This window comes from Lolium rigidum, chromosome 2 (assembly GCF_022539505.1).
Source record: "Lolium rigidum isolate FL_2022 chromosome 2, APGP_CSIRO_Lrig_0.1, whole genome shotgun sequence".
NCBI classification, from domain to species: domain Eukaryota; kingdom Viridiplantae; phylum Streptophyta; class Magnoliopsida; order Poales; family Poaceae; genus Lolium; species Lolium rigidum.
Genome location: NC_061509.1, coordinates 220,671,278 through 220,692,552, shown reverse-complemented (window position 1 = coordinate 220,692,552; position 21,275 = coordinate 220,671,278). Strand labels below are relative to the sequence as shown.

The window sequence follows — 21,275 nt, the reverse complement described above, 5'->3', positions numbered from 1 at the left end:
TATTTTGTTTACCGTCAATTGACACTTCAGGACTATCTTAGCAAGTCACAAGACCTATCACATATCAGCTCATCCATGCACCCTGTCAAACTTAGCACATAAAAAAATCAAGCTGACACATGCACCCAAGGCCAAAACCCAGCAAGCCAAAAATGAAACCATAAAAAAATCAAGCTGACACATGCACCCAAGGCCAAAACCCAGCAAGCCAAAAATGAAACCATGGGCGCGTTTGGTAGCCTGCAACAGTTTACTGTATCACTGGCGCAGTGGGAAGAAGTCCCCTGCGCATCGTAGATGGGCCATGGACCATGAAAACCACGTTCTTTAGTGGCCTGCACAAAGTTTTTTCGGCCCCGTCGAGATTTGGGTTCTGCCCGTTTGGTATGTCGGTTTTCAGGCCTACTAGCAGCCCAAAACAACGGCTCTGTTGTTTGGTTGCAATCCATAATCTGCTTCTGCTAACCTCTTCCCTTCAGTGGTGAGGTTACCAGCGATCAATAGCAGAAGGAAGAACACAATCACAGTTTAGGCAAACTTAGCATTGATCATAGTTCAAACACGATCATAGTTGATGACACAAGACGATCATAGTTCACGACACATCAGAGATGATCATAGTTCAACACACGACAGGAATAAAAATTAGACACAAACATGGTAGCAGCGACATAGAACCAGGTAAGCTTTAGACATGAATTTGGAAGATGACACACCTGGTGGCATCGCCATGGTAACGGCACCTGGTCATCCCAGTGCGGGTGTGGTCGAATATGACCACACTATACTCGAAGGAGGACACCTTCTTGAAGATGAGGAACTGGCCTACCTGCAGCTGATGAGCGACGACGAAGCCTGCCCACCCCTGGTCGATGTATGCGTCATCGCCTTCTCTCACCGAGTCATCCTCCAGTTGCAGCCAGTGTTGGTGGTGACGATGATGTTCGAAGGGATTTCTCCGAACCACCTGACGAAATCTTGAGGGATCCGGAACCGGCTGAATGTGGGCCTAAAGACGATGCGCAGGAACTGGTCCGGCCCTACGTCCGGCTGGAAGTGGCCGACGTTAGCCGCTCTTCGCTTCTTGGACGGTCCCTCCTCGGGGTTCTTAGTAGGTGACCCAAGCTTGAGCTTCTCAGTCTGCCACAAGAACACATGGCATTAGAGGTGTGCCTGCTCACAAGTATATAGATGAAAACGAACATTGAAAATATGTGATGCCTCATACATTGGCTCACACGGCAGCTCAAGGGACAGCCCACAAACTAAGTCTAGTGTGCAAGTAATCACACGCACACGACTAAGTTTGAGGGCAGCACCTTGCCTTCCAATGTGCCATCATTCAATCATTGGCCAATGCACTAGACAAAAAAAATGAGACCTCATATATTGGATCACACGGCAGGCAAAGGGACTGTCCGCAAACTAAGTCTAGTGTGCAAGTAATATGGCACACATTACTAAGTTTGAGGGCAGCACCTTGCCTTCCGTTGTGTCATAGTTAAATCATTGGCCATTGCAGAACTGAATAAGTACAAACATGAAAAGCAAGGTAGCATAGGCCTCATACAATGAGGACATATGGAGATGTTTGATCAGAACCAATGGCATGGTCATGTTAAATCATGCCATATGTTCTGATCAATCATCTCCTCACACTATGATTCCCGGTTACAATCATCGGCCTAGTTTAATCAGAAACAACACAATCTAGAATAAACAAGCGCGACTCATTCCGCACAGCAATCAGAACATGCTAAACCCCAGCACAAAAAACCCCTCCCCTCTCTGCATGCACAGTAAAATCTGGCAGTTTCAGCAATCCACAGTTCGATTTAGGAAGGATCTACCACGATTGGAGATTAGAGTAATAGATCTAAGAAAATCGAGCCGTGAACACCAAGACCTCGACAAGAACAACAACCAATGGGGACGAACACCTTGCAAACATCAATCCGAACCCTATTCTAATGGAAACCCTAGCAGATCTAATATGCATGTCGTCGCAAATGCCCGAGAATGGCATGTTCTGGAACAACGAGTAAGAAGGTGAGAAGGAGAGGTCGTTACCGCCATTGTTTCGGCCGAGGACGAGCTCGAGGTCGCGGGTGAACTCGAGATGCCGATGAAGACTGCGGAGCAGGTTGCGGCCGATGTCCCGGTGCTGCTCGTCGACGTCTCCTCCTCCGGTACCGGTGCTCCTTCGTGCGGCGGTCCGGCGGATTGGTCGGCGGAAGGGGAACCGTCGGGTGATGTGACAGTTTGGGGAGTTGAGAGTGTGGTCGCGAGTGAGAGGAAGAAGAGGGGAGCGGTCAGGCTAATTATGGCGCGTGTTACCGAATGGACGCGGCGTTTCCACCTCCCTTCCCCACGCGTGCGGCCTTCTGGCCGCAACAGGCCTGGCCCCGGAGAAACTGCCATTTCGGGCGTTCCTCCAAGCCTGTCCCGCGGGTGCTTTAAAACCTGGTTTCTGCAAGAACGCGGCGGCCTGCAGGCAACCAAATGGCCCATTCCAATACCCATCCCATGCACACAAAAAACTCATCTACAGACTACCAAACGCGCCTCATGTGCATGCAGGCAAAAGAACATCCAGACGACGCGTGGCAGAGCATGCTGGATCCATCTAGTATAAACCTAATAATGAAAAGGTCAAAAACATTGGTACAAGTTTCGAAAAAGTGTGAGAAAACTGAAACATTTACAGGACTAGTAAGACACTCAAGTGCGAATTATGATTAAAAAAATATAACTTCTTTTGCTGAGCTGGAGATACATCACAAATTTAGTTCTTATACAATTAGAAACATTATACTCGTCGCTTGTATACCTGTTTTTTTCATAATTTTTTGAAACTTGGTGATACGTCCCAAACGTATCTATAATTTCTTATGTTCCATGCTACTTTATGATGATACTCACATGTTTTATACACATTATATGTCATATTTATGCGTTTTCTGGAACTAACCTATTGACGAGATGCCGAAGGGCCAGTTGCTGTTTTCTGCTGTTTTTGGTTCCAGAATTCTAGTAAGGAAATATTCTCGGAATCGGACGAAATCAATGCCCAGCATCCTATTTTTCCACGAAGCTTCCAGAACACCTGAGAGCCACCAGAGGGGGGCCACGGGGCCACCGGATGACGGGGTGGCGCGGCCAGGGCCTGGGCCGTGGCCCCCTATTGTGTCACCGCCTCGTCAGCCCTCCGACTCCGCCTCTTCGCCTATTTAAAGGTCCCTGACCTAAAACCTCGATACGGAAAAGCCACGGTACGAGAAACCTTCTAGAGCCGCCGCCATCGCGAAGCCAAGATCTGGGGGACAGGAGTCTCTGTTCCGGCACGCCGCCGGGACGGGGAAGTGCCCCGGAAGGCATCTCCATCGACACCACCGCCATCTCCATCAACGCTGCTGTCTCCCATGAGGAGGGAGTAGTTCTCCATCGAGGCTCGGGGCTGTACCGGTAGCTATGTGGTTAATCTCTCTCCTATGTACTTCAATACAATGATCTCATGAGCTGCCTTACATGATTGAGATTCATATGAGTTTTGTATCACTATTCATCTATGTGTTACTCTGGTGATGTTATTAAAGTAGTCTATTCCTCCTCCATGGTGTAATGGTGACAGTGTGTGCATCATGTAGTACTTGGCATAGGTTATGATTGTGATCTCTTGTAGATTATGAAGTTAACTATTACTATGATAGTATTGATGTGATTTATTCCCCCTTTCGTAGTGTGATGGTGACAGTGTGCATGCTATGTTAGTACTCGGTGTAATTGCGTTGGTCTGTCATGCACTCTAAGGTTATTTAAATATGAATATCGAATGTTGTGGAGCTTGTTAACTCCGGCATTGAGGTGCTCTTGTAGCCCTACGCAATTAGTGGTGTTCATCATCCAACAAGAGAGTGTAGAGTGGTTTTATTATGTGATCAATGTTGAGAGTGTCCACTAGTGAAAGTATGATCCCTAGGCCTTGCTTCTAAGCATCGAAACTCCGTTTATTTACTGTTCTGTTGCATGTTTACTCGCTGCCATATTTTATTCAGATTGTTATTACCACTCATATACATCCATACTACTTGTATTTCACTATCTCTTTGCCGAACTAGTGCACCTATACATCTGACAAGTGTATTAGGTATGTTGGGGACACAAGAGACTTCTTGTATCGTGATTGCAGGGTTGCTTGAGAGGGATATCTTTGACCTCTTCCTCCCTGAGTTCGATAAACCTTGGGTGATCCACTTAAGGGAAACTTGCTGCTGTTCTACAAACCTCTGCTCTTGGAGGCCCAACACTGTCTACAAGAATAGAAGCACCCGTAGACATCAAGCACTTTTCTGGCGCCGTTGCCGGGGAGGAAAGGTAAAAGGCACTCATACTCCGGTCCCAGGTAACAAAGTACTTTTCTGGCGCCATTGTGTGAGTGTTCGAAGCTATTTCCTTTAGATCCTGCAATTGCATCTTTTTGTTTCTTGTTTTACACTAGTAAGGCATAATGGAAAACATCTGTGAGCTTTTTGTACTATTTCCTGAGTCAAGACATGAATGGTTTAATGCGAAAATTAAAAAAACCTGTGGAATCTTATTGGCATGCTAGTAGTAATATTAGTATGAACGCTTTGAACACCATTGTTGATAATGATATATAAAATTCTAAGCTTGGGGAGGTCGGTTTTGATGAGAATGATCTCTTTAGCCCTCCGGGTATTGAGGAGAAAGTTTATGTTGATTATGATATGCCTCCCATATATGATGATTATAATGATAGTGGTCTTTTGGTGCCGCCTACTATGGAGGATAAGTTTAATTATGATTACAATATGCCTCCTACACTTGATGAGAATAATAATGATAACTACTTTGTTGAATTTGCTCCCACTACAACTAATAAAATTGATTATGCTTATGTTGGGAGTAGTAATAATTTTATGCATGAGACTCATGATAAGAATGCTTTATGTGATAGTTATATTGTTGAGTTTGCTCATGATGCTACTGAAAGTTATTATGAGAGAGGAAAATATGGTTGTAGAAATTTTCATGTTACTAAAACACCTCTCCATATGCTGAAATTTTTGAAGTTACACTTGTTTTATCTTTCTATGCTTGTTGCATCATGCTTCATGAATTTGTTTATTTACAAGATTCCTATGCATAGGAAGCATGTTAGGCTTAAATTTGTTTTGAATTTGCCTCTTGATGCTCTCTTTTGCTTCAACTCTTATTTCTTGGGAGTGCATCAATTAAACTGCTGAGCCCATCTTAATGGCTATAAAGAAAGCACTTCTTGGGAGATAACCCATGTGTTTATTTTACTACAGCAATTTTGTTTTATATTTGTGTCTTGGAAGTTGTTACTACTGTAGCAACCTCTCCTTATCTTTATTTTATTGCATTGTTGTGCCAAGTAAAGTCTTTGATAGTAAAGTCAATACTAGATTTGGATTACTCGCGTGAAACAGATTTCTTGCTGTCACGAATTTGGGTATGATTCTCTGTAGGTAATTCAGAAAAATCTGCCAATTTACGTGCGTGATCCTCAGATATGTACGCAACTTTCATTCAATTTGGGCATTTTCATCTGAGCAAGTCTGGTACCTCTTTAAAATTCGTCTTTACGGACTGTTCTGTTTTGACAGATTCTGCCTTTTATTTCGCATTGCCTCTTTTGCTGTGTTGTATGGATTTCTTTGTTCCATTACCTTCCAGTAGCTTTGGGCAATGTCCAGAAGTGTTAACAATGATTGTGTCACCTCTGAACATGTGAATTTTTGATTATGCACTAACTGACATAGGCATCCCCAATGGGCCTGCCGAAGATAGTACCCGGGGTTTACTGAAGGCCCACGACTCGAAGAATAAGAAGAATCGGAAGCCCAAGTTGATATTAAGGAAAGTTAGAGTTGTATTAGGAGATGATGTTTGTAATCTTACGGGATGAGTTGGAAACCCTCCCGAACTTTGTAACTTGTACAATACGAATCCCTCAGCTCCACCTCCTATATAAGGGGGAGTCGAGGGACAAAGAAAGCATCGAATCATTGTTTCTCAAACCCTAGTTTTCATAATCGTTGAGTACTTTTCGGCTGAAACCTTCGAGATCTACTTGCCCTCTACTTCCAACTAAACCCTAGTCTACAACCCGTAGGCATTGATAAGTTAATCCCTTGTCACTAACCCTCTAATGAGTTTGTTTTGAGTTTGGTGTGGAGGAAGTTTTCAAGGGTCAAGAGAGGAGGATGATACAATATGATCAAGAAGAGTGAAAAGTCTAAGCTTGGGGATGCCCCTGTGGTTCATCCCTGCATATTTGAAGAAGACTCAAGCATCTAAGCTTGGGGATGCCCAAGGCATCCCCTTCTTCATCGACAAATTATCAGGTCACCTCTAGTGAAACTATATTTTTATTTCGTCACATCTTATGTGCTTTACTTGGAGCGTCTTTGTGCTTTTATTTTTGTTTTGTTATTTTTATTCTCTGAATAAATGCTTGTGTGGGAGAGAGACACGCTCCGCTGGTTCATATGAACACATGTGTTCTTAGCTTTTAATGTTCATGGCAAAGGTTGAAACTGCTCCGTTAATTGTTATATGGTTGGAAACGGGAAATGCCGCATGTGGTAATTGGTATAATGCCTTGAATAATTTGATACTTGGCAATTGTTGTGCTCATATGGATCATGTTTAAGCTCTTGCATCATATACTTTGCACCTATTAGTGAATAAATACATAGAGCTTGCTAAAATTTGGTTTGCATGATTGGTCTCTCTAAGGGTCAGATATTTTCTAGTGAGGTGTTTGAACAACAAGGAAGACGATGTAAAGTCTTATAATGCTTACAATATGTTCATATGTGAGTCTTGCTGCACCGTTTTACACTTGAGTTTGCTTCAAACAACCTTGCTAGCCTAGCCTTGTATTGAGAGGGAATTCTTCTCGTGCATCCAAATCCTTGAGCCAATAACCATGCCATTTGTGTCCACCATACCTACCTACCACATGGTATTTCTCCGCCATTCCAAAGTAAATTACTTGGGTGCTACCTTTAAAATTTCTATTCTTTGCCTTTGCAATACATAACTCATGGGACAAATAGCCTTAAAAACTATTGTGGTGAAGAATATGTAGCTATGTATCTTATTTCTTAATAAGTTGCTTGTTGAGAGGTAACCATGTCTCTGGGGACGCCATCAACTATTACACCTTTGTTGAATATCATGTGAGTTGCTATGCATGTTCGTCTTGTCTGAAGTAAGGGCGATTTTCATGATCAAATGGTTTGAGTATGCATACTGTTAGAGAAGAACATTGGGCCGCTAACTAAAGCCATGATTCATGGTGTAAGTTTCAATGTGGACAACTAATCCTCAATCTCTTATGAGAATATTAATTGTTGTTGAATGCTTATGCATTAAAGAGGAGTCCATTATCTCGTTGTCTATGTTGTCCCGGTATGGATGTCTAAGTTGAGAATAATCAAAAGCGAGAAATCCAATGCGAGCTTTCTCCTTAGACCTTTGTACAGGCGGCATAGAGGTACCCCTTTGTGACACTTGGTTGAAACATATGCTATGCAATGATAATCCATGTTAATCCAAGCTAATTAGGACAAGGTGCGAACACTATTGGTATACTATGCACGAGGCTTGCAACTTATAGGATGTCTTATACATAACACATATGCTTTATTACTACCGTTGACAAAATTGTTTCTTGTTTTCAAAATAAAAGCTCTAGCACAAATATAGTAATCCATGCTTCCCTCTGCGAAGGGCCTATCTTTTACTTTATTGTTGAGTCAGTTTGCCTATTCTTTCTATCCCAGAAGCAAACACTTGTATCAACTGTGTGCATTGATTCTTACATGTTTACTTATTGCACTTGTTATATTGCTTTGTGTTGACAATTATCCATGAGATATATATGTTGAAGTTGAAAGCAACCGCTGAAACTTATATCTTCCTTTGTGTTGCTTCAATGCCTTTACTTTGAATTTATTTCTTTATGAGTTAACTCTTATGCAAGACTTATTGATGCTTGTCTTGAAAGTACTATTCATGAAAAGTCTTTGCTATATGATTCATTTGTTTACTCATTGTCTTCACCGTTGCTTCGAATCGCTGCATTCATCTCATATGCTTTACAATAGTATTGATCAAGATTATGATTGCATGTCACTTAAGAAATTATTCTTGTTATCGTTTACCTACTCGAGGGTGAGTAGGAACTAAGCTTGGGGATGCTTGATACGTCCCAAACGTATCTATAATTTCTTATGTTCCATGCTACTTTATGATGATACTCACATGTTTTATACACATTATATGTCATATTTATGCGTTTTCCGGAACTAACCTATTGACGAGATGCCGAAGGGCCGGTTGTTGTTTTCTGCTGTTTTTGGTTCCAGAAATCCTAGTAAGGAAATATTCTCGGAATCGGACGAAATCAATGCCCAGCATCCTATTTTTCCACGAAGCTTCCGGAACACCCGAGAGCCACCGGAGGGGGCCACAGGGCCACCGGATGACAGGGTGGCGCGGCCGGGGCCTGGGCCGCGCCCCTATTGTGTCACCGCCTCGTCAGCCCTCCGACTCCGCCTCTTCGCCTATTTAAAGGTCCCTGACCTAAAACCTCGATACGGAAAAGCCACGGTACGAGAAACCTTCCAGAGCCGCCGCCATCGCGAAGCCAAGATCTGGGGGGCAGGAGTCCGGCACGCCACCGGGACGGGGAAGTGCCCCCGGAAGGCATCTCCATCGACACCACCGCCATCTCCATCAACGCTGATGTCTCCCATGAGGAGGGAGTAGTTCTCCATCGAGGCTCGGGGCTGTACCGGTAGCTATGTGGTTAATCTCTCTCCTATGTACTTCAATACAATGATCTCATGAGCTGCCTTACATGATTGAGATTCATATGAGTTTTGTATCACTATTCATCTATGTGTTACTCTGGTGATGTTATTAAAGTAGTCTATTCCTCCTCCATGGTGTAATGGTGACAGTGTGTGCATCATGTAGTACTTGGCGTAGGTTATGATTGTGATTTCTTGTAGATTATGAAGTTAACTATTACTATGATAGTATTGATGTGATTTATTCCCCCTTTCGTACTGTGATGGTGACAGTGTGCATGCTATGTTAGTACTCGGTGTAATTGCGTTGGTCTGTCATGCACTCTAAGGTTATTTAAATATGAATATCGAATGTTGTGGAGCTTGTTAACTCCGGCATTGAGGTGCTCTTGTAGCCCTACACAATTAGTGGTGTTCATCATCCAACAAGAGAGTGTAGAGTGGTTTTATTATGTGATCAATGTTGAGAGTGTCCACTAGTGAAAGTATGATCCCTAGGCCTTGCTTCTAAGCATCGAAACTCCGTTTATTTACTCGTTACGTTGCATGTTTACTCGCTGCCATATTTTATTCAGATTGTTATTACCACTCATATACATCCATACTACTTGTATTTCACTATCTGTTTGCCGAACTAGTGCACCTATACATCTGACAAGTGTATTACGTGTGTTGGGGACACAAGAGACTTCTTGTATCGTGATTGCAGGGTTGCTTGAGAGGGATATCTTTAACCTCTTCCTCCCTGAGTTCGATAAACCTTGGGTGATCCACTTAAGGGAAACTTGCTGCTGTTCTACAAACCTCTGCTCTTGGAGGCCCAACACTGTCTACAAGAATAGAAGCACCCGTAGACATCACTTGGATGTGCGAATTTTTCTAAATTTTTACCTAATGTATTTAAATGGACCATTGTTTCGATTCCCAGTTCTCCTACACATGATTTTACGGGCGCCCGTACATACCAACGTCACATCCACTGTCCAGTCTGCTTTGAGAATGGTGAGTTTTTTGATATTTTGTCTAATATAAAACTACTAATTGAAACGTAAGTGAAACTTGTGTAAAACTAAACTAATGCATGGGCCACACTGTGAAACATTTTCGTAAAAAAGTGAAACTACCGATATCACTACCATATGTTTCACAAAATAATCGTGTTTAAGTTATATTTTAGTTTTATTTCATAATTTTATAAGAGAATTAAATCAGCACATTGCTGATGTCTTTGTTGACATCACTGATGTAGGTACATGCAACTGTAAAAAAGATGTTTTTGTCCTACACGTAGCCTGTTACACGAACATATCTATGTGGATAGATCATTTGACTGTGAAATATGAGCATAATTAATTATGCATACAATTCACATACGCAAAATTAATTATGTTACATTATCATGCATAAGTTCCGAAATCTCACTCAAGCCCAAGCATGCAAGCACTCATTCCCCCCCCCCCACCTCGCTCTGCTCTGAGTACCTGAACCCCGCTTCTCTCTCACCGGGCCTCTCCCTTCTCCTCTCCGCCGGAGTAGCCGGCCGGAGTTGGAGGGGAGATGGCGCCGGAGTAGCTAGGTGTAGTGTTAGGTTTAGTATTTGGTCCTCTATGGCGTATGGCGCTCATGCCGGGAGGGAAGTGGCAGATCTCATCGGCCAGATCTGGCACTGCCTTGCTCCCGTTTTCTGCCTCGTCGAGCTTCGGTGGTCGGAGCCGGAGATGTGGTGGTGGAGGGAGGCGAAGATCTCCATAAATAAGGCCGTTCTTGGCGGATCTGATGGCCAGAGGTGCAGCGGCAGGCTCTTTCTTCTTCCTCGTCGCGGTGACGAGAGGGAGAAGGTGCTGCTTGCTGCCTCCAGATGGTCGCCGTATCTGCAGCAGCGAAGCTCGGTGGCTTCTTCTCAGAGGATCTCCACGGCGCTACTATCGCCGTACACCATGGCTGAAAGGCAGCCCCTCCATCTTTGCGTGGCGGCGACAAATCATGGCCGCCCGCAGATCTTCTAGAGGATCTCCACGGCGCCACTGTCGCCGTATCTCATGGCCGAAGGGCGGCCCCTCCACCCTCGTGTGACGGCCACAAGCCGTCCTCAGGTCAACAACTACCTCCGTCAAGCTTTCTTGCCGACTCGGAGGATCTACAGGCTCGTTGGAGTTGGATCCCACTTCTGCACCCCAAGTGGTCTCGTCCCCGGCGGCACAGAGGTTGACTCCGGCGAGCTTCGTTGCGGTGAAGATGGAGCTGGACCTGATCGCTTTTTTCATTTTTATCTGGAGGTCCTCAATGCAATTTGTAAGGGCTGGCTTGTAATTTTCTATTTCCTTATGGCCTTATCTGTAAAATGTAACTCCACCGCTCAAGAAATGAAGCCCTAGGTCCTTCGGGACCCTTCCTGTTCAAAAAAAAAAAGCCCAAGCATGCATGTGTAATAGGAAAGTATCCAAGACCTAGTCGTAGGGGACCATCCTATTTGCAAAACTTATCAACATTATGTGATTTGTTTTTTTGCTCGTGCCTCGCGTTCACCGAGATTCAGTTTGAAGCAACTAAGCAAGAAGGACTCCAAGGGCAGTAACTATGGTCACTCGTAAATGAAAAAAGAGTATAGTACAAAAATCAATAAGAAAACATAATTATACTTCCTCTTGAGTTGTTTAGATTGAAATGTTCAGGTTGCTTTAATCTAGTTGTCCTCTTAGCTAAGCTCGGCTTTTCTTTCTTGACCTTTATTTTGATAAAGTAATACTCTCTCTGTTCTTGAATATAAGCTATATAGTTTTTCCAGAAAAAAATCAGAATATAAGCTTTAGTGGGACACACCATTTATATGGATTTTTTTTATAGAGATTTGATTATATTTTTTTATCTTATGCAAAGTCCTCTATTTTCTCATGTAAAATTTATAGGGGTAATCCCGCCCAAAACTGGTGTAATTTTATCTCAATATGCGTTTCTTTAATTTCTGTACCAAAAACTACTTGGCTTAAATTTAGGAACATAGGGAGTAGAAGATAGGGAGTTGATGCTGAAAGGGAAGAACAATCTTCAAAGAATGGCCCTAGAATCACATGCTGGCGCAAACACTTTTGATCTATTGAAACCTTCAAATCAAGATGATGAACATCAGGAAGCAAATGAAGCTTGGAAGGAGAAATTATGTCTGTTCTTTGTTCTATATACGACGAGAGTTGGAGATTGCAGACAATAGGTTGTTTCCTTTTGAATATCTCGTTTATATCATTTGATAGCCCTTTGCGTTGTTGTAATGTCGTTAAAACTTTACGCGGATGATTTCCTTCTTAACTTTTGTGTCAGGGCTGCATTGTTGAACTTCCTTTATTTTTGTTCCACGTGAATTTATGGTTTGAATTTACGTTAAGTTATCTTCTGATAGTGGAAGCCAGACTTTCATAAGATCGTATGGAAAACATGTAGTGTTCTGTAGCTTTTGTGAAATTTAGATAAATCAGTTTCAGTTTTTCGAGGTTTACCTAGTGCAACAGAAAAAGGGAAATAGGCTCACCCCCCACCAGATGTTTACCCAGTCTGAGTTTTTGCTTTTCAGTGCCGTTTGTGTGGCGCCACTGTTTCCATTCATCTTCGTTTCACCCCGCTTCTGTTATCTTCTTGCCGGCGATAACTTCTGGCCTTCTCCCCTCCACTGATCTCACTGGAGCACCGCCAATCCCTCACCGTGTTCCTCATTTCCACTTGTACGGCGAACAAAATGGCCATGGTCGACCGACGGCGTTGACGCGCCATCCAACGGCTCAACGTTCACAAGAAAAAAAAAGAACTGTCACCTGACTAAGCTAGACGCTTCAGTCCAGAGTCCTCGAACACAGATCCAGATGACATCCACCTCGCCGGAACCAGCCGCCGGCCCCGCCGAGGCCGACGGCGCCGTCCTGATCCGCCGCCTAGAGATCGCCGACCGCGAGAGGGGGTTCCTGCCCCTCCTCGCCCAGCTCTCCTCCTGCCCGGACCTCACCGCGTCAGAGTTCGCCGCGTGCTTCGCCGACCTCGCGGCCCTCGGCGACGACCACGTCATCCTCGTGGCCGAGGACCCCGCCGCGGCCCCGGAGCGGAGGATCCTCTCCACGGGGTGCCTCTTCGTGGAGCGCAAGTTCCTCCGCGGCGGCGGCAAGGTGGGGCACGTGGAGGACGTCGTGGTCGACGCCGCCGCGCGCGGCCGCGGGCTCGGGCTCCGCGTCGTGCGCCGCCTCGTGGAGATCGCCAAGGAGGCCGGCTGCTACAAGGTCATCCTGGACTGCACCCCCGACCTGCGCGCGTACTACGCCAAATGCGGCTTCGTGGAGAAGGGGGTTCAGATGGCCGTGTACTTCTGATCCATGGGTAATAAGTAATAACGCAATAGAGGCCGCATTTCTTCGTCTCTTCGCATATTCTTCCTTTGGCTGTAGTAAGCTGGTACCATATCATTTCGCTGAACTTGTGCGTTCGTGGCTGAGAATGTTATCTATGGAATCCAAACAATGTCATGTGTCTATCTGGATTTGGCCTGTTTATGCTGCACTTTAATAAGATTTAGCCGGTAACCTGCTACATTCGTGATAGAACATTAGGTTGCTATATTGTCTGATTAACCCGGATAATATATATCTCGAAACTTGCTACTAGCTCCTTCAGTCAAGAAGCTGTTGGTTAAGCATTGTCAACCATGGAGAAGTGTATGGGGGATTTTCTCAGTCTATGTTAGAACCGGGTGAAGTTCTCTGCATAGTAGATAACAATAACACCATAATTATGGTAAGAGCTGGTATAGTGAATTAAGCCATTTGGGGCATTTACCAAATCATGCCTATTGCATAACATTCTGTATCATAGGTAACAACGTCTAACAGTGTGCAGTGATTGTTGCTGAAAGATAAGCTTTTAGTACTGAGCCTCTTGAGGTTTCGCTTTTAGAGATTGACCAACTGATGCTCTGTGTAAATATTCAACATCCATCAGCCTAAGATTTGAGACATTGACTGAAGTAGATGCAATTATAGTTCTATGCAGCTGGTGATATTGCTATAGGGTTCTTTTTTTTAATAGAGAGGCGCCAGAGGCGCTAAAGTTCATTCATCTCACGAGCGCATTACAGCATGCAATTCAATGTCCTGGATCTTTCAATTGTGAAGAGCAGAAGGAGCAGCGCACTTGCCGTTTACATGAGCTGAATTGGTACAACTAGAGTTTGGCTCGGACTGAGTCTGTCTGATTGCCTGCTGCACACAGACGCACAGTTGTCCGCTACACCATTAAGATCCCTGGCGATGTGATGCACCTTAGGCGTAAGTTCTGGTGAGGCATGTTTGAATTGGACAATTTGTTGTCTGATCTCCCTAAGAACCTGAGGATCTGTAGCCGATTTTGTTGATGTTGTTCTTGCAAGGGACAGGTTGTCCATGAGAAATGCGACATGTTGAAGTTGCAGAGGTTTGCCACCCTTGCCGCAAGAAGAAGAGCCAAGCTTCTGCCTGTGATCGTGCTGTGTTGGTTGTGCTGGAATTGACAGAAAAGCCATATGCCTGTAGATGTTCTTCCAGCCGCCCCTGGAGCTTTGCGAGTTTTCCACGCCATGTCCAAAAACATATTGGGCCCTATAATTGTGAGATCTATCTTCATTGTTTCTCCGCGGTGGGAGAGAGGCTGTCATTTCACCTGACCATGATCAGTATCATGTGCATGATTGTGAGTAACATCACGCATTTCAAGTCTAGAAATACTTGCTTTCACTGCTATGTTGATCTGGTAGGGGAGCTCCGTGTTTTCTTTCAGAGCAATGACCATTTCTTGATTTTCAAAGACACCACCATTAAAGTGAACTCAGAGGGTGATCATTTTGTTTCGCCGCCCCTGATTGAGTAGCTAGACAGTAGAAGGGTGTACCTGAGTCGGTGTAGGTTCTCCCAACTCTTGAATCCGTTGCAAACAAGCACTGTTGGCACTCTTGGAGCTGCATTTCCCTGTGGTGTCAGTTTCCACCAAAGGATATCATTTTTTTGTGACATAACGAGAAGAGTTTGCTTTATAATTGCTGTAGTAGGCTGTTGGAACAGTTTATCAATTTGTTATTCGTTCCAGGACTTATGATTGGGCACACATAAATCTTTGACTAAAGCTTGATATTGCTATGGAGATGGTTAACTTTGCTAGTTTGGCGCCAACTGTTACAAGTCATTTTGACACCTTCAGCATGCGGCACACGTCCTATTATGGCGCGACTGACTTTCTTAATATGTAAATTTTTTATCGGAATCTTGCAGCAACGCATGAATAGTAACTATTATATTCACAAGGTTACTCGAAGCTAGTTTGTATCGTCGTATTTGCTATGTTTTGCTGCTCTATAAGTTGTGTACAAATATAAATATACATACTGCACTATAGCCTTCTATACTAATGCTTTAAATCAAGTTCTTTGGTCCTACTATAAATAATATATGTTAATTAAGTTTGTATGCAATTAATGTTGATCAAGATGCAAATAATATATGGCTGCAAGTTGAGTGATTTTCCTTTCATGTACCTTGGTGTTTCCCTCCATTTTTCCAAACATAAAAAGGAGGATCTGCAGTATATTCTTGATAAAATTATCAAAAGAATTTCTGGATGGAAAGGGAAGCTTCTTTCATATAAGGCAAGACTGATCTTGCTTCAGTCTTGTATTGCATCTATCCCTATGTTTTTGCTCTCTTTTCTGAAATTCCCTAAGTGGGCCATTAAGCCAATTAATTCCCAGATGGCCTATTTTTTCTTGAATAATATTGGCAACTACCATAGACACCATTTGGGTTACTGAGACTTTATTATTCAAAAAAAGAATCAAAGAATATGGTGGTTTGGGTATTCAAAACCTTAGGGGTCTTAATCTCCGTTTGCTTTCTTCCTGGATTAGAAGATATCATATTGGTAACAACAAAATCGGGGAGATGATAGTAATTGATTGTAAGTATAAGTTGTCGCCGAATATTTTCAGAGCTAGGCTGTTGCATTGCTCTCCTTTTTTGGAAAGAAATAATGTGGGCGGCAGCTGCTACTTCAGTTGGGCACAGGTGGCAAGTGGGAAATGGTAAGAGGGTCCTTTTTTGGGAAGATACTTGGCTTGGCAACTGCTCACTCACTATTCTCTTTTGGAATTTATATGTTGTACGCTTGCTGATGCTTGGGATGGTACAAATTTGAGATTTACTTTCCGAAGAACGGTTAGCCTGGCTTTATTCTCTAGATAGCTTGAGCTGGTTTATGGTGTTGTGAATAATGGTGATGTAGTTCTAGTTCACACTCCAGCTGTTTGGAAGCTCCACATATCCCCTCAGAATTCAAACTTCCATGTGGCTGCTTTCAAATAATAAACTTCTCACTAGGGAATAATTTGAGTAAACAAAGACAGGTGGATGACTTGACTTGTTTATTTTGCAATGAACCAAGAGTCTATTAACCATTTGTTTTCGAGTAGTGTCTATTTATCTGGGAGATGGTTTCTTCTTGTTTTTAACAAAGATGTGGGCACTTTTTTTGAATCAGTAGCTAGATGGTGGATTAGTGGGAATAAGAATTCAGTTATGAATATTTTTACTTCTGCTGTCATGTGGCCTATCTGGACTGTTCGTAATGAAATGTGCTTTCAGGGATTAAAATGGCCACGTGTTGAAGTGCTGTCAAGCAAGCTTTTGTCGACCATAACCGCTGTGCAAGAAATGTAATTCGAGCCCGTTGGACAACAATCTGATGATGTTGGATCATCGGTGTGAGGAATCGCTGCGGATTGACAGAACATAAACACACTGCTGTGGGGTGGGGTTGGTCCGGAGCCTGACAAAGCTCACTCCAGTTTTCCGTCATGCAATCCCAACGATTAATGAAAAATGCTCGTTCTATCTTTGATGTAGCCGATCCTGTTCTCCTTCCTGGTGTCTTTTCTTTCTTTCAGATGATACACTTTTCACTGCGTTTTGAGCTGAGCTCAATGAACATGTAATGAACTACTTGCATTTAATGGAGTATACTTGCTTATTGGGTGCTTACTTGCACATACTCAAATACCTATGAGATCTTATATACATAAGTCCATTTGCTTGTAATTCATGGCTGATAGTTGATCCATCAAAGCCGGAAATTCAATTCGGCTCCCGGGTGCATATGCTCCCTCTATCAAAAAGTTATATTTCGAAATGTCAAAAAAATTTGACAAAAAATTCTACATGTACGTTTCCACAAAATGCGTATGTTCGTCAAGTTTCACAAAGAATCAATATGTTTTAAGGTCTGTATAAAAAAGAGAAAATTTATCTCCTAAAAAGCCTTATTTTCAGCATTGAATTTTGTCTTTTTTACGCACGTCACACGACAAGTCGGATTTTTATGAAACGACTTTGTGAGCGTGTAGCACGTGAAGATGTTCGTGCAAATTTTTCGTTTCAATTTTTAAAATTTTAAAATGTATTTAACATGTATTTCAAAATAAAAGGAGCATATGCTCCCATGTGTCAAAACACCATTCCCAATCAAAGCTGACTTATGTTATACATTCTGAGAAAAACTTTCTGCCAATGGAAGGCCCTGACATGCTTAGGTTAGATGTTATAGCCATGGAAACGGATCTATCAACAATGCTCGAGGGAACATTCACTTCTGTGCAACCACAGACGTTTCACACTATGAAATGACATTACCAAACAATGGTTCCTAGGAAGACATTACTACACAATGGCTACACCGATGATTTGACATTAACAGACATATGGCTCTAGGAAATGACATTACCAAACAATGGCTTCTCAGATGTTTTTCCCACTTATGTGGGCGCCAAATGACGAGGGGTTGGTGCTTACAATGTTTTATGTTGGATGATGCAAAGCAACAACGGGCCTTATCGATTTCCAAGAAAAAAATCTGATGCAGCAAGGGTTGCAAGTTGCAACAAACCAGGTGATCAACCTTGGATACCTCCTGAAGTACTAAAGCTACAAAGATCCTAGCATTCCTAACAAGGAATTCAGCTCAAATGTGATACATAAGAGAACATCACAAGTCATCAACCAAGTCAAAACTTGAACAAAACATCCAGCATCTCAAATCTTCTATCAAGAAGTCATGAACAGTAGATAACAATAAGCTTAAAGCAAGACTTCCAAATTTGCTCTCAGCGGGCATATGTATTAAGTTCTAACTGATAGAAACGACAGAGGGTTTAGTCCTCATCCTCAACAACCTTGGTGCCCAAACCTTTAAGACCTTCCTGGGGGACTTCAGCGACTGTGACCAGCGAGTAGAGCTCCTCCTTGGCATCCTCCTCGTCATTCCTCTTGCGGGCAATTCTGACACGGATTCTCCTTGGGACACTCCTGATACCGCTGCTCCAGATGTGCTTGTTGAGTTTCACATCGATGCGGACATCTGTGGTTCCCATGGCCTTCTGTGCAAACTTGCGGATCTCCTTGATTGCATTAGGCGCCTTCTTCTTGAAAGTGCTGTTCAAGAGAACATGAAACAACCATCAGGGATTGAGAAAAATAAGCATGAGAAATACGGGAATAGAACACAGTTCAATGTACAGGTTACTATATATACTGCTGCATAAGAAAGAAGTTAGACAATCACACATAATAAAATCAAAACAAATCTCATTAAGTGTAGTGCCCAAATGGAACACATGACAGCATATGAAAGCAGCAAGTGTAACGATGGGTAACATCTATGTACCGGGCATGTAACTGTACCAACCACAACATTTCAAGACAGATACCTGACTATGACCGGGCATAATGGACAAACTATAGGATGAGATACCTAACGCTAGTTTAAATGTAGAGCCCAAATGGAACACATGATAGCATTTGAAGGCGACATATGTAACGATGAGCAACATCTATATACCGGGCATGTAACTGTATCAACCACATTATATAAGACAGATACCTGACTATGACCGGGCAAGACAAAAATTACAGCAAATGACAAATTTTACTTATAATATAGAGCCCAAATGGAACACATGACAGCATATGAAGGCAGCAAGTGTAACGATGAGCAACATCAATGTACCGGACAAGTAACTGTATCAACCACAATTTCAAGACAGATACCTGACTATGTCCGGGCAAACAATCAGTTGCTTACAAGTTTACAAACAATGAGACCATACAACAGATATATAAGACACTGCAACTGTGAAATATACGGCCCAAATGGAACACATAGTAGCATTGAGATAAGCAATACGTGTAACGATGAGCAGAGTTGATCTCTCGGGCATGTAACCGTGATCAGCCACATAATTTATAAGGCAGACACATGACTATACCCGATTTACACCTACCAAAGTACAACCATGAAATGCCAACAACCTCATTGTAATAAACGAAGATCTAGTATGTGAAAATGTGAGATCAGATACAAGAGCAGGATCTACAGGATAGAAATCCCGCTCGGTCATGCGATCCCTTCTATGATCTAGCTGGACAAAGGACATCAATCCAAACAGGTGCAACAGCCATTCGCAAGCCCACAAAGTGCTCGTGGGCGGCAACCTTTCGCGGCCAGCATCTGAACTACGCGAGCCTCTAGCGCCATGGAGACGCACCGTTACGCACCAAGGTAACATCTAGCTTGCGGATCTATAGTGGTAGCGCAGAGCTTGGGAATGGAGGGGATGGGAGAGGAGGGAGGACGATACCATCCGTGGAGGCGCTTGTGGAGGTTGACGGTGTACTCGCGGGTGACCACCTCGTCCTTGCGAGGGCCGGGGGCGCGCTTCTTCTCCGACATCTCCGACCGCCGCCTTTCGCCCTTCTCCTCGCTTGCGTTCGGTGGCGGCTGCGGCGAGAGGAGATAAACCCTAATGGAGAGCGGATGCCGCGAGGGGCCGTGGCTTTATAGCGGCGGAAATTAGGGCTTGCCCGCTAACTGGGCCTTTCCCAGCAGTTACATGACGGCCCGTTTGGTAAGGCCTTCGTCCTTTGGTGCAAGTGATGAAACTATGAATGTGTTTGGTAAAACGGCCCAAGCGAACTCCACAAAAATAAATTGCTAGCCAGTACTTTTGATTAAGGTTTGGATCCTCATGTTTTGGCGAACGTTGTCAAGTAAAATGAACTTCAGGTCAAAAAAAAAAGTAAAATGAACTTAAGTTAATCAGCTATTTTTATTTAAATAATACATTTTTCGATTAATTTTATAAATAATACACGATTTCAAAAAAATTAAAATCTAGGACTCGGTCGGCCGGCTGGTGGCCGATCGACCGACTTGTAACCGACCAAGTTTTGAGTATGGGCAGCCACCACAAAAGCATGTACTTCAGCAGCCAGTGTGTCGATCAGCCACCAGTCTGTCGATCAGCCACCACTCTGTCGATCAGCGGCTGTCCAGCCAACCGAGTCACAGATTTGCAAAAATTTAAAATCGTGTATTACTTGTTAAATTGCTGAAAAATGTCTTATTTTTTAAAAAAAAATCGCAGTTAATCAAGGGTCGTAGACATGCAGAATTTTGACAACCATCCAAGCATGGTTCAAAATTAGGTCATGGCCAAAAAAAAGTTAAGACTGAACTATGTTATCAACCAAATATGCCCTTGTCAATTCTTCGACACGTGGTAAACTGTGTTCTCTCAAGAGAACAAGACTTGAGGGTTAACCTAGGTGGCTGAGGAATATGAATAATTCAATTTTTTGTACGCTTTTGATATTTTCGGAGCTAACTTACTTCAATGAATTGATTAATTTTTATTGATCATTTTCATCAAGATGTTTAGTTCATCATGGCATGTACGCCAAGCATAACAGAAGCCATGTGTTAATGAAATTCATAGTTTCTTCGGTTTGGTCGTGTTGTGGAAGAGTTGGACCGTGTTTTGGTGCCCCAAACGACACTCCTCTTGGTCATCTATAGTTCTATGCATGCATTCATGTGGTTGTTCACTTTGTACTTGCTATGATGAGACGAGGATGACGATGGGTCATGGGTAGAGTCGCATAACCAAGGACGTTTACAGAAAAAAAAATGCATGTATTCTTACTGTTCTTTGGGGCATTTTTTTACTTCTGTTATCACCGGAATTTGACCGAGTCAGAGGTGGGCCGCGATCAAGATGGACTTGAAGAATATATATAGAAGAAATACGTGAATCGGCCTTACATGCAAAGTTTGGGCTAGTTTGCCCTTGTATCTGTAACATATTAGGTTACGTGTCGGTTAGGAGTCGGAGTTTTACCCGTGCACGGTTAGGTGCACGCCTAAATTAGAAAGTCCCCTGGACTATAAATATGTATCTAGGGTTTATGGAATAAACAACAACCAACGTTCAACACAAACAAATCTCGGCGCATCGCCAACTCCTTCGTCTCGAGGGTTTCTCCGGTAAGCACCATGCTGCCTAGATCGCATCTTGCG

At 43.2% G+C, this 21,275-nt stretch overlaps 2 protein-coding genes across 2 annotated transcripts; one reads left to right on the top strand and one right to left on the bottom strand.

Moving 5' to 3' along the window:
* Positions 1 to 12,721: 12,721 nt before the first annotated feature.
* LOC124688175 (probable glucosamine 6-phosphate N-acetyltransferase 2) lies at positions 12,722 to 13,233 on the top strand. Its single transcript, XM_047221892.1, has one exon. It carries the CDS (start codon positions 12,722 to 12,724, stop codon positions 13,217 to 13,219), a length of 498 nt encoding a protein of 165 aa, XP_047077848.1. The 3' UTR covers positions 13,220 to 13,233.
* Positions 13,234 to 17,932: 4,699 nt separating this feature from the next.
* LOC124692999 (60S ribosomal protein L31-like) lies at positions 17,933 to 19,711 on the bottom strand. The gene is made up of 2 exons (XM_047226437.1): positions 19,558 to 19,711; positions 17,933 to 18,352 (listed from the first exon to the last, which is right to left on the bottom strand). The coding sequence occupies exons 1-2, from the start codon at positions 19,647 to 19,649 to the stop codon at positions 18,073 to 18,075; spliced, it is 372 nt and encodes a 123-aa protein (XP_047082393.1). The 5' UTR covers positions 19,650 to 19,711; the 3' UTR covers positions 17,933 to 18,072.
* Positions 19,712 to 21,275: the final 1,564 nt, after the last annotated feature.